At 41.5% G+C, this 13,052-nt stretch overlaps 1 protein-coding gene across 1 annotated transcript in view; it reads right to left on the bottom strand.

Moving 5' to 3' along the window:
- The window catches only part of SERGEF (secretion regulating guanine nucleotide exchange factor), a 286,373-nt gene that overhangs the window by 256,457 nt on the left and 16,864 nt on the right, over positions 1-13,052 (bottom strand). Inside the window, exons 7-8 of the mRNA XM_049781050.1 lie at positions 12,012-12,074; positions 5,986-6,144 (exon numbers count right to left, since the gene is read on the bottom strand). Of these exons, the coding sequence (XP_049637007.1) occupies positions 5,986-6,144; positions 12,012-12,074 (222 nt within the window). The remainder of the gene's footprint in view (positions 1-5,985; positions 6,145-12,011; positions 12,075-13,052) is intronic.

A 13,052-nucleotide genomic window follows, 5' to 3' on the forward strand; every position in this document is an offset into this window, starting at 1 on the left:
TAAATAAACAAGTGGTATAACATCAAACTAAAAAGCTTATACATTGAGAAATGAGACCTAAAATTAAAAAACTGCCTATTGATTAGGAGAAAATATTTGCACATAAGACAGAGGACTAGTATCCAAGATATATAAATCACTCATAAAGCTCAACAACCAGAAAAATAACCCCATCAAAAATTAGAGAGGAGGGGGCTGGGCGGTGGCGCTAAAGGTAAGGTGCCTGCCTTGCCGGCGCTAGCCTTGGACAGACCGCGGTTCGATCCCGGTGTCCCATATGGTCCCCCAAGCCAGGAGCAACTTCTGAGCATTACCGGGTGTGGCCCAAAAACCAAAAAAAAAAAAAAAAAAAAATTAGAGAGGAGATGAACAGACAATTCCTAAAAGAATTTATGAATGGCCAACAAGAATATTAAAAGATTGCTGCAAATCCAAACTACAATGACAGTGAAAAACAGAAGTAGTGAGAGAGGAAACCTCATTCACTGCTGGCAGGACGACTATCTTGTTTAGCCTCTCTAGAGACAGCTCAGAGACTTCTCAAAACGTCCATAGGCCCCAGTGATTCCACTCCTGGGCACCCACCCCAAGAACATAAAAACATACCAAGGATATATGTACACATCACAGCATTATTTACAATAGCCAAGATTTGGAAACAACTCAAATGAACAACTTAACAACAGATGAGCGGTTAAAAAATTATGGTATTAGACTGAAAAGATAGTATAATAGGTAAGGTATGCCTTGTATGTGGCCAATTCAGGTTTGATGTCTGGTACTCCATATCGTTCTCCAGCACTGCCAGGAATCACCTTAAGCACAGAACCAGGAATAAGCCCTGAGAGCAGTAGAGTATGGCCCCCACTAAACAAAAAGGAAAGAAAAAATTGGGGGGTATACACATACCATAATATGGTATGTATGTATCTGCTAAGATAAACAGATGCATCCAAAATCAACTTGAAACCAATGGTATCAGTAATCTCACAAAGAAAATTACCTATAAAGCCATGAAGACCTTCCCAGCTGTTGATAAGGTAATTAGTTGCTTGCCAGCTGCTGTAAGTGAAAGACTTGAGGTACTTCTCCAATTGAGGATGGAGAGTAGAGCTGGCACCCCTGGCAGGCTCTGAGCTCCCAGGGGAAGAAGATGGTATGTCTCAAGCTCTGTATAGGCCCTGTTGAAACAGAAAGTCTTTACTCAAAGCAACTGCTAATACCTTAATTTATTCACATATCCCAACCTCAGGCACCTCTCACTTACAAGGGCAGACAGAGCCTTAGCTGGGTTCTTCCATACATATCCATTCATTGACCTCAGGGCACCCTTATGCACAATGCATGCAGATGTGAATATTCTATGGAAAACTGAGGCCTTGGAGGCTGAGTCAGGTGAAATGATTGAAACAAGGTCACCAAATTGATCAGCCCCTGATTTATCAGCCAGCTCTCACTCCAGGACAGGAAATCATGAATCTCAGATGAGACCACAGCAGGTCACTGCTGGAGAACAGTCATCCAGGAATCCTATGAAATTCCTAAGAAAAACGAGCAGGAACATTCAGCAGCCTGGGAAAGGTTTCTAGAATGCAGTGCCACCAGCCTGGGATACAGGTACTCTTGCCAGCTCTCCCAGATTAGAACAGGTTCTCTTGGACTCTTTCCAAGTGCCTCTGACTAACAGAGAAAAAGTATTTTTCCATCGCAAACACTGCAGGCAGGCAGCAGCAGACTCCTGATGGGGGAGGGCATAGACTGCAACCCAGACAGACAAAACAGAAAGTTCTCCCAAGTGCCCTGTGAACTGCCCTCACCAAGCACCTACATCAATTGGGGGTGGGGGGTGGGTTTGGGGGGGGGGTATTTATCAATCTGGACATAATTTAAGCCTTAAAGTTGGGTAAAACTTTCTTGGGAAATAAGCATCACTCTTGCTTTGCAGGAAGTTAACAGCATCCCCTGCCTCTACCCACAAGATGCCAGCAGCAGCCTCCAGTTGCCACAACTGCATTGTCACTGCAACGTAGTTTTGACACTAAGGCACTGCAAATGTTGTCTGGGGGACAAAAATCACCTGTTGTTGAGACTCACTGATGCAGGGACTATAGAAAAGGGGAAAGGTTAAGTCTTACTTCTTCCTCCTCCATATCCCACCCATGCCATCAACCTGGACAGAGAGGTGGTCACTGCTCATTTAATCTACAGGACACAATTTCCAGGAGAAGTCTATGAGGTAAGACCCCCGCAACAATGCTCCCCCCTGAACCCAGAACCAGAATAAGAGTCAAATAACACCTTGTTCTACTAATGAGTTGTTTCTAACCCGGTGAGAAAATTGTGTTCCCATTAATATGATGCTGATTAAATGGGAAGCCTTGGGTATTTCTTCTCAACGACACTAGGCCAGGACACAGGTGTCCGCAGCTGCTAGGAGAGCAAAATCAGTGAATCAAATAGCAGGAAGCTTCCCAGTTATCCAAAACCCAGGACAACAACTGGGACACTCAGACACCCTGGCTTTTAACCACTCTGGACTTGAGAGGAAGAGGAAAGTGACAAAGTACATAAACAAAAGATCTGAATTAACAAGTTAATTAAACAGCTGAAGTGGTACCCAAAAATCACGCTCTCATGTGGAGGTGGAGACCTGAAGCTAAGCTCCAAAGCAGCTGGGGTGACTCAGACAGTACTGGGGACGTGGCTTCCAACCTCCCACCAAGGGCTGGGCTGTTGGCCCGGACGTGGAAACCAACAGCAGCAAGGATGCAACAAAGCTACACCGAAAGCAGACTATCTTCACGCCTTTCATTAGGCAGCTGTCTAGTTAAAGGGGTCTTGTCAGGCTCCACCAAACTCATTCCCATTTGGTAGTAGAGTGTAGATAACATAGAAATTCTCTAAAGACTGACTAACCACCAACCGCCTACCTGTTAGCACCCAATTACTCACGCTGCTGCTAGTTTCTAGGCCATTCCGCACTCTGTACTTGATTCTATTATTGTACAGTTCCCTCTGGCAGGGCCTAAAATTTGGTAACAGGTCCATGTCTCTCCTCAAGGTACAGTGGGTTCCTTGACAGTGGAATTCATGTACTAACAAGGCATGTACATAAGCAGAGCCTCACCTCATGCAAGATGGACAAAGAGATGAATGCAACAATGGATGGGCAGGATGGAACAATGGTCAAGAAGGAGGCCATGGAGCAAAGTCCACATATTTTCTCCCATTTCTCTAAGTCTTAGCTTGTTGTTCAACAGGTTCCAAATAAACAGTAACTAATTTGGCTGAACTCTTAAATTCAAGAAAACTGAAATTTGGTATTCCCGAACTAGTAAATCCAAGGAAAGAAATTGAGCACTCAAACAATCCAGGTTCAATCCCCAGTATCCCATTTGGTCCCCCACATTTACCAGGAGTGAATCCAGAGTATAGAGTCAGAAGTAACCCCTGAGTAACACTAGATGTGGCCCAAATACCAAAACAATGTCAAAAAAAAAAAATAGAGGGTTTGGGGACAGAGATACAGTACAATAGGAAGAATACTTGCCTTGCGTGTAGTCAACCCAGGTTCAATCCCTGGTTTTCCATATGGTTCCCTGAATACCACCAGGAGTTATTCCTGAGTGCAGAGTCAAGAGTAAGCCTGAGCAATGACAGGTGAGCCCCCCAACAAAAATAAAAACAAGGAAAGAAATTAGAAATCTTGATGGTCTCTGCCCTGCCTCACATGCAGCTGAATATATTTAGTCTCTTTAAACTGGAAACAGTAAGATGGAGGAAAATGAAGACAACCTCTGCAAGACAGAAGTGAAAAAGCCTCAGATGCTGCCTTCCCTAATAGAGCTCCTTGGGGGTTAGAAAGATATTATCAATTATACAAAATACATAGTTACTATTTCTTTAAATGATTTAAGAAATTTCTTCTAAATTTTAAGTGAATTTATTTAAGAAAAAAATTTATAGAAACAGAATCACAGTACAGCGCGTAAGGCACTTGAGTGCAATTCCTGATATCCCATAGGGTCACATTAGCCCCACCAGGAGGGATCCCTAAGAAGAAACAAGACAAAGTCCTGAGCATTGTCAAAAACAAGGGGAAAAAAGAGGAAAAAACTAAAATAGAGGGGCCGACGCGGTGGCACTAGAGGTAAGGTGTCTGCCTTGCCAGCGCTAGCCTAGGACAGACGGCATCCCATATTGTCCTCCAATAGCCAAGAGTAACCCCTGAGCGTCACCAGGTGTGGCCCAAAAAACAAAAACAAACAAAAAAAAAAACTAAAATAGAAAATGTTTATAGGTGATCCATCTGTAACCAGGCCTCCATTAAAAAATGATCATACACCTTTTAAAAAATAATCAATTATTGGGGCAGGAGTAAGGCATCTGCCTTGCCCAAGCTAGCCTAGGACAGACTGCAGTTCGATCCCCCAATATCCCATATGGTTCCCAAGCCAGGTGTAATTTCTGAGTGCACAGCCAGGAGTAACCCCTCAACGTCACCAGGTGTGGCCCCAAAACCAAAAAATAATAATAATTATAATCCTCAAAAATGCAAATTTTATGGGGCTGGAGAGATAGAATAGCAGATAGGGTGCTTGCTTGCCATGCATGTGACTGAGCCAGGTTTGCTCCCCAGTACCCCATATGTCCCCCATGCCTGCCAAAAGTTGATCCCTGAGTATATAATCAGGAGAAAGCCCTGAACATGATCCTAAAAACCTTAAATATATATTTTTTTCCTTTTTTTGGGGGGGGGAGGGCGGGGGCCACACCCGGCGGTGCTCAGCGGTTACTCCTGGCTATCTGCTCAGAAATAGCTCCTGGCAGGCACGGGGGACCATATGGGACACCGGGATTCAAACCAACCACCTTAGGTCCAGGTCCTGGATCGGCTGCTGGCAAGGCAAACGCAGCTGTACTATCTACCCGGCCCCAAATATATATATTTTTATAATTCTGTGTTGGTGTTCAAATGTGTACTATGTACAAACTTCCTGATAATAAAAGCTGACCAGAAAAAGTCATCAGTTATTTGGGCATGTAAGATCTGTGTGTAGCTAACAAAAAAAAAAAAAAATTGAAAGCAAAGAAGAGGGGACAAAGGTGTAGTTGAGTGAAAGAACACATGTGATACATATGTGAAATCCTGAGTTCAATTCCCAGCACTCTGGGTGCCCCTGTGCACCAATCCAAGAATAGCTCCTGAGCTGCTGAGTGAACCTCAAAAACAACAACAACAAAACTCCTCAGAATCCCTGACGTTCAGAAGATTCTAAACTGAAAACATATCTTAGGAATTACAAACAGCCTGTCCAGGATAATTCGGTGTGAGTGCAGCAAGAGAGGTCACCAAAAAAAGAACCCCTGAGAAAAAAGTGAATGTGAAGACCAGGAAGAGAATGAATACCTTATGTGAAAGATGAAAATGAAAGAAAACTCAAGAAAAGAAAAAGGTGCCCGAATCTGAATGGCATGGCATGATATGGTGATATCTCAGAAACTATATGAGATGTCCAAATTATTTAGTTTGTTAAAGCTAACAAAAATTTTAAGACATCTTGATGCCAGCAATGATTCAAAATAATAGTTCTGCCTCAATCTTCAAATACTAATTTTTCACTGAACTCAGGGGGCAAGGCAAAGAACATCCTCTCTCCCACACTAACAAGGCTGAGTGTCCCCTACAGGACACATTCTTTCCTGATAGAAGCTCAAAGCATTGGGTTTCTTCTCAAAACATCAATATTCCTAGGGTTTAACAGCATTAGCCAACTTCCCACAAATAGTGCTGCCTTTTTTAGTGCAAAACTAGAATGCAGTGAGGAAAGGCCATAGGCTCAGTTGGTGGCAGAACAAGTCTCTGCATACGTCCCTTCTCATACCTGGAAGCTTTCCATCAGTATAAATGACCCGAGCTCTCTGAGCTCCTTAGACAACTGCAGGAGATACTTCCCAGCCACCAATCCACTGCTACTCTCTCACCTGTCTGCGCGACCAGGTGTGTCCACCCACTCCAGACAGCTGTGACCTTCTCATTCTGGAAACACTGGGCTTCTATTTTCTGAGGCTGAGGCAGGAAAGCAGCCGGGGAGGCCAGTTGCCCATGTTTGTTGCTTCCCCAAACATAAAGCTCTCCTGAATCTTAAACAAACAGAAGGCAAACAAAAGAGAAGAATCATGAGTCTCAAATGAAAGGAAATAGCTCCAGGATGTGGAAAAGCAAGCAAGTGGTTAGAAAAGGTGGTACTATTCTTGTTTGGAGGTCACACCCAGTGGTGCTGGTGGTGCTCAAGGAACCCTATACAGTGCTGAGAAATCAAACTTGGGTTGGCCACGTGCAAGGCAAGCACCCTACCAGCTGTCTTACTATCCCAAGATGTGGTATTCTTTGTATTCTTCTTTATTTGTTTTGTGTTTTATTTTCTTTGGGGTCACACCCAGCAGTGCTCAGGGCTTATTCTGGACTTTGAACTCAAGGAACACTGCTAGTGGGTTCAGGGGACCGTAGGAGATGCCAGGGATCAAACCTGGGTCGACTATATGCAAAGCAAGTGCCCTATTTGCTGTACTATTACTCTAAGATCTCAAATGGTAAGTCTTCTAATGTTACAATGGTAGCAAGACAAAACAGGATGGTAAATTCATGTATAGATAATAACATACAAAATAACATACAAGATTTATTTTCTTTTTTGTCTTGGGGTGTTTTGGAGGGCTCAAGGGCCACCTGGTGATGCTCAGGATTTACCTTGGCTCTGTATTCGGGGAATCACTTCTGGTAGTGCTCTGGAAACCATACATGGTACCAGGGATAAAAACCTAGGTTAGCTGTGTGCAAAGCAAGCACCATATCTGCTAGACTACCTCTCCAGCCTGGTTTTCATAATTCTTTAAAATTTTTTAATAGTTTATTAAAAATAGGAATATTAGTTTGCTTTTCCCTTTGTTCATTCAATAAATATTTATTCAACATCAACCACTATGCCTATCTTCTCTATCTTCTACAATACATTTTCACATTACTGTGTATTAGGGATAAAACTGCTTTCTTAAATGACAAGTTTAAGTATACATTATTTAGACCTAAACTCCTTAAACATGTGGTTCTTTCACTGCATGTCCTATCCAGCAGAAAATATAGCACCATATCACATCAGTGTAGCCTTCGTTCAGTTTATCTGAAGCCTACAATAATCCCATGATCTAAAGGAGGAATGTGACTGACTGACATTGTGATTTAATAGAAAGGCAACAAATTCAGAGTCAAGTGACTCTAGCTTCTATTCCTGGATCAGCTAACTAGCTATTGACCTTGGACAATAAGGCTTCCTCCTAAGCCTTAGTTTTACCAACTGAAAATTAGAGGGGAGTGCAGTTGGCCTACAAGGGCAAACCATAGAACTGATAATGCTGATAACCAGAGAAAGAGGAGGGCGAGTGCAGGAAACCAGAGTGTGCATGCTTGTCAGCAAGGCATTCTGTTTTAAAAAAAAAAAAGTTAATGGGGTGGGCGAGTATTCAGGGGATATAGTACATGCCTTCCATGTGGCCGACCCTGGTTTCCCTGGTTTGATTCTCAGCACTGCAGATATGGGCCCCTGAGCACCACTTGGAGGAACCTGTGAACACGAGCTAGGAGTGGCTCCTGAATACCACTGGGTATAGCCCAAAATTAAAAAGTTAACTAGAAGCCAAACAAAATGAGAGAATGCACTATATTTGCTTTAAGAGCAATTTACAACTCCTTGAATGATTTACCAAGAGTTTCTCCAATCCTAACATCCAAAGGTTTCTCCTGTACTTTAAAGTAACTAGATGTATGGCTAGTCCAAACTGAGATGTACTGTAGGACCAAAAAAAGCCTAACAAATTGCATTACAGAGATTCAGTGCAAAACAAAACAAACGCTCAAAATGCATAGCTTATTAATAATTTTCATAGATTTTAAATAATATGGCAACATCTGAATATAAATGTTGGGTGTACTACGGCAAGGAAAATATTGAAATTAATTTCATCTGCTTATTTTTAGTTTTTAAATGTGCTTCATGTTCTATTTCTTGAAGGCATTCTTCTAGAAAATAAATTAACCAAGTCTCTGAATATTAAATGCCTTTCAAGCAGGATCTGAAAATTGGGTACAACCTTACCTAATTGTTCCTACTTGTACCTCCCAATAAAGCCTAACTGTATCGCCTGGAATATTCTCCAACAATGACCAAAAGCTAGAGTATTCAAGGACATTTTGGCAAGAATTGGGGTTGAAGTACCAGATCTACTATTTGACCACTATTTGACCTTGGGCATGTCACAGGTGGCTGGATAAGTCCTTCAAGTCTGTATGTCCCCAAATGACCCCCAGCACTGACTTTCTGCAGATCTCCAAGAAAAGTCAGAATACTTCCCTCCAAAAACAAAAAGCAAACTTCCTTGCACTTGACAGGCTGTGTAAATATGAAAATCCCATACAAGAGACTGAGGAGTACTTCTATCAAGTCTCAACACATTCAGGAGTCAGTCAGTGATCAATACAACTTGATGACAAAGAGTTCTGTAGAAAGGCATCATCTCAGTCCAAACCAGGGCTTCTGAAACATTTTCCATTCATGACCTCTTTTTCACCCAAGTCATTCTGAGTTTATAGCACAGGTAGACAAAAATCAAACATTTAGAGGGTAGAGCGATAGTGCAATGGTTATGGTACATGCCTTGCACACAGCTAACCACAGTTCAATCCCCAGCACCTCAAATGTCCCCGAGTACCTCCAAAAGTAATTCCTGAGTAAAGAATCAACATTAACCCCTGAACATCTTTGGGCATGATCTAAAACAAACAAAAAGCAAACATACTGATAATAAATCATAAACTTATTTTTAAATAAATGTTTCATGAGACCCACATTTAGTCACACAATCCCCCATGGATCCCACAATTTAAGAAGCTAGGATTTGGGGGCCAGAGTGGTGGTGCAGGCGGTAAGGCCTTGCATGCCCTAACCTAGGACAGACCTGCAGTTTGATCCCCCGGCATCCCATATGGTCCCCCAAGCCAGGAGCGATCTCTGAGCGCATAGCCAGGACTAACCCCTGAGCATCACTGATGTGGCCCCCCCCCCCCAAAAAAAAAAGAGGCTAGGGTTTGGCCCAGAGAGATAGCACTGTGAATAGGGCATTTGCCTTGCAGAAAGCTGACCTGGGTTCGATTCCTCGAATCTCATATGGTCCCCTGAGCCCCAAGAGTGATTTCTGAATGCAGAGCCAGAAGTAATGCCTGAGTGCCTCAGGTGTGCCCCAAAAAAGGGGAGGGGGGAGAAGAAGCAACAGCAGCAAGCAGCAGCATCTAGGTTCCAAATCATTTTTAGCAAAGTCAAACTGCCTTCCACATGTGGATCATAACACTGTTGCATCCCCAAGCAAAATAAAATTTTGCTGCAATGCCAGTTATATAACCTATAACAACCCAAAAAGAATGCTAAATCTTGATTGTATTTTCATTTACTCTCAAAAACCAATTCAGTTTGGAATATTCTACAAACTGTCATCTCTATGCTTTAAAGGGGTGAATTTCAGAGAAGAATCATGTCTCAATAAAAGAAATCAGCATATATGTTTAAAAAACATTGTGAGTGTTCCACATAAAATAATATAGTTTTACTAACTACAAGATTTTTTAAAAAATTAAAATTTAGCAAGAAATCAAAGACTAGATTTACATAATGCCAGCTATTTCAAACTAAAGGAGAACAGAAATATTGTTGGGACCTGGATTTTGAACAAGGAGGAATGCCATTTTGTAAAGGCCACATGGCAGGCTTCTTCTCAGGTTCTGAGCAGGGAGAGACACCATTTTGTAAAAACCACATGGTATAAACCACATGCTAGGTCTTCACAAGCCTATTTCCATGAGTACTCCCTCAAGCTACCTGGCCATATCAGGTAGCCTACCAGGAAAGGATGAGGGTTCAGTAGGCAGGTAGCCCTAGCCAATAGCCAATCATTTTAAAGATCATCAGAAAGTTGGAAACTCCCTATATTCCTTTCCCTACATAATCTTCCTCATGACCTTGAGTGGATCATTTCCTTTGGGAGATGACCCTGTCCGGCCAATGTGGGGGCATTTTTGGCAGACCGATTTAAGTATTAAACTTTGTTCTGGTTGAGTGGTTTCATCCTTCAAGTCTGGACTCTAGCAATACCTCTTAGGGCTCAAGCAAAGTACATCAGATAGCATATTTGCCTGCACACAGCCAACTTGAGTCTGATCCCCATATGGTACCTATATGGTCCTATACAATTTTACATTTGGACCCTATATGGTTCTGAATAAGCCCAAACATCACCAGGTATAGCCCAAAAACAAACAGAAATTATATATACAAACATTCCCATACACACACACACACACACACACACACACACACACACACACACACACGGAGACAGAGATAGTATAGAAGATAGGGCACTGGCTTTGCACACAGCTGGGCCTGGGTTCAATCCCAGTATCCTATGAGCCTGCTAGACATAATCCATTCTTATTCCCCTAATCTTTGCTAACAATGGGGCATAAACTAGTACTTTTCCCTATAAAAGGAAAGGTGGGACTTGATGCTCAGGGACATACAAATCTCAACATTTTTAACATATGTTAATTATAAACATATGTGCTAACATATGTTTAAGTTTAAAATATTTTTAAATATGTATCAATTGGAAATTAATCAGCATATGTAATATAAGATCAGCTATAAATTGATATTGCTTTTTTGTTAGCTGGTCATTTTAATTCATTCAATAACAATTATCTATAATTCATTTTAAGAATTTAAATTCTCACACTATTGTTTCTTGTATTCTGGAAACAATAACAGCTTGTTAGTTGGCTTGCTTTGCAAATTTGCATTGCAATGTGGAAGCTAAAAATGCATGCCACCAATAATTTACATATTTACATACACACCTTCATATCCACGGAAAAACACTGAAAACACTAAGGGCTTTCTGAAAGTCATTTTCCTTTGCTTAAAATATATTATATGCATTCAGCTGTGAGAGGTCCTACAAAAATAAATCTCTGCATTACTGTCTCCAGTCTACCAGCAGGGGTCAGGGCAATCCGGACTCTGAAAGCTATAACCTTTGAAGAGATAACCTTCATTTGCAAGGAAATGCCGCATTGTCACTAAAATGTTTATACTGTATTGAATGGATATGTCAAACATGTGGAGGAATGCAAAGTCAAAAAGATAGAAACATAACTCATAAAAGAAGATAGACAAGATAGACCAATACATCAATCAAAGAGATGGAACTGAAGTAAATTGGAGAAATATATAAAAATATAAAATACAGGACCAGGGAAAGTGTTCAACAGACTGGAGTACATGCTTTGCATGCAAAAGGCCCGGTTTCTCTCCCAAGAACTGCAAGGTCTCCTGAGAACCACCACAGTGACTCTAAGCACTGAATCTGAACTAGCCCTCAACACCACAAAGTGTGGCTCAAAACAAATACATATATATATGAGAAATATATGTATACAGACATATACGTAACTAGATTTAGAGAGCTAAAAAGATATGTAGGTCAGGTAGATGACAAAAAAGAAAAGGACATAAATAAATGAGTAGATAAACAATAGAACTAGATTAAAAGGATATAGGTGGATAAAACAGATTAGTTTGAGAAAGAATAGCTAGAAGGGAGTTTAGATAATTATTACTCAGCCAACATGTGCATATAAATTCACTTTCAGTTCAATGATCCGTCACTCACAAGTACAAGAGGATATTTTGTTATCCCCCTCTGCAGAGCTGAGATTAAAAAAAAAATCAGAAAAATAAAGTCTGATAGAGGTAAAGAAACTAGCCGAAGAGCACACCAGTGGTGGCATCAGAATTCTGACCTAAGATTCTGCTCTTCTCTGCCTCTCCCATCAGTGTCACCACTTTATGCAGAACCTACAGAATTCTGAAAAGGCACCTTCAGCTGGAAGAACTGGTACCCACCTGTTAATGAAGCTGAATGATCTGAGCCAGCAAAAACACCTATTGCTCTAGAATTCTCAAGGCCTACAAAAAGAAAAGAAAAGCCACCTTCAAAATCACATTTCTTTTTTTGTTTTGTTTCGTTTTTTGTTTTTTGTTTTTGGGTCACACCCGGGTGCTCGGGGGTTACTCCTGGCTCTGTGCTCAGAAATCGCTCCTGTCAGGCACGGGGGACCATATGGGATGAAATCACATTTCTAACAGAACAATCTGGGCAGAGAAGGCACTAAGGCAGCACCTGGAGGACGTGGGAGAATCTGTCTGCTAGTGAAGGCTGGTCTGAGTCAACAGCACCGGCCTCAAAAATGGCTGCATGGTAGACAGCAAAGAAACTGGTCACATACCAGCATGCTAAAGAAATACAGAAATAAAACAAGGAGAAAGGTGTCAGACTTCTCAGTACCAAGAGAGGAGAAGCACAGATGTGGAAGCACAGATGTGGAAAGTTGGCATCAATCACGTGACACTAGATGAATTCTAATTGCAGCAATCAGTATAAACTTGTAATTTCTAATAGGCATAAATAAATATGGGCACACATGTACATAAAGATGGTGTGCACAGAGTATATTTTCCAGCCGTCTGTATCTCATACATTCAGCTGCTATCCTAGGCAAGCATTAAACTAAAACCCACATCTCCAAGACACATGCAGAACTAGAGTTTAAATCCACCTGTCATCTCTGTGTCCAGCACTTTGCCTTCTCTAAAGAAAACAGACTGCCTACAAAGTTTAATGAACCCCAAAAAAACTCAGCTAAAAAGTTTGGTCTTCTGATCCTGTGTCATGAAGAATTGGGCGCAGAATTGGAAAATTAGAGGCAGGACCACTGAATGACACATTCTAGGAGCTGAGCAAGTTATGACCAGAACAGCGCAGAGATGGACCTATCTGGATGCTAGAAAATGAATGGAACAGGATCATAGAAACAATTAGTAAATGTGTTTCTGGAACCTATAACAGAATGAACTGATCACTGATTGTATCAAGCATTATTACTT

Source organism: Suncus etruscus, chromosome 9, assembly GCF_024139225.1.
Source record: "Suncus etruscus isolate mSunEtr1 chromosome 9, mSunEtr1.pri.cur, whole genome shotgun sequence".
Lineage (NCBI taxonomy): Eukaryota > Metazoa > Chordata > Mammalia > Eulipotyphla > Soricidae > Suncus > Suncus etruscus.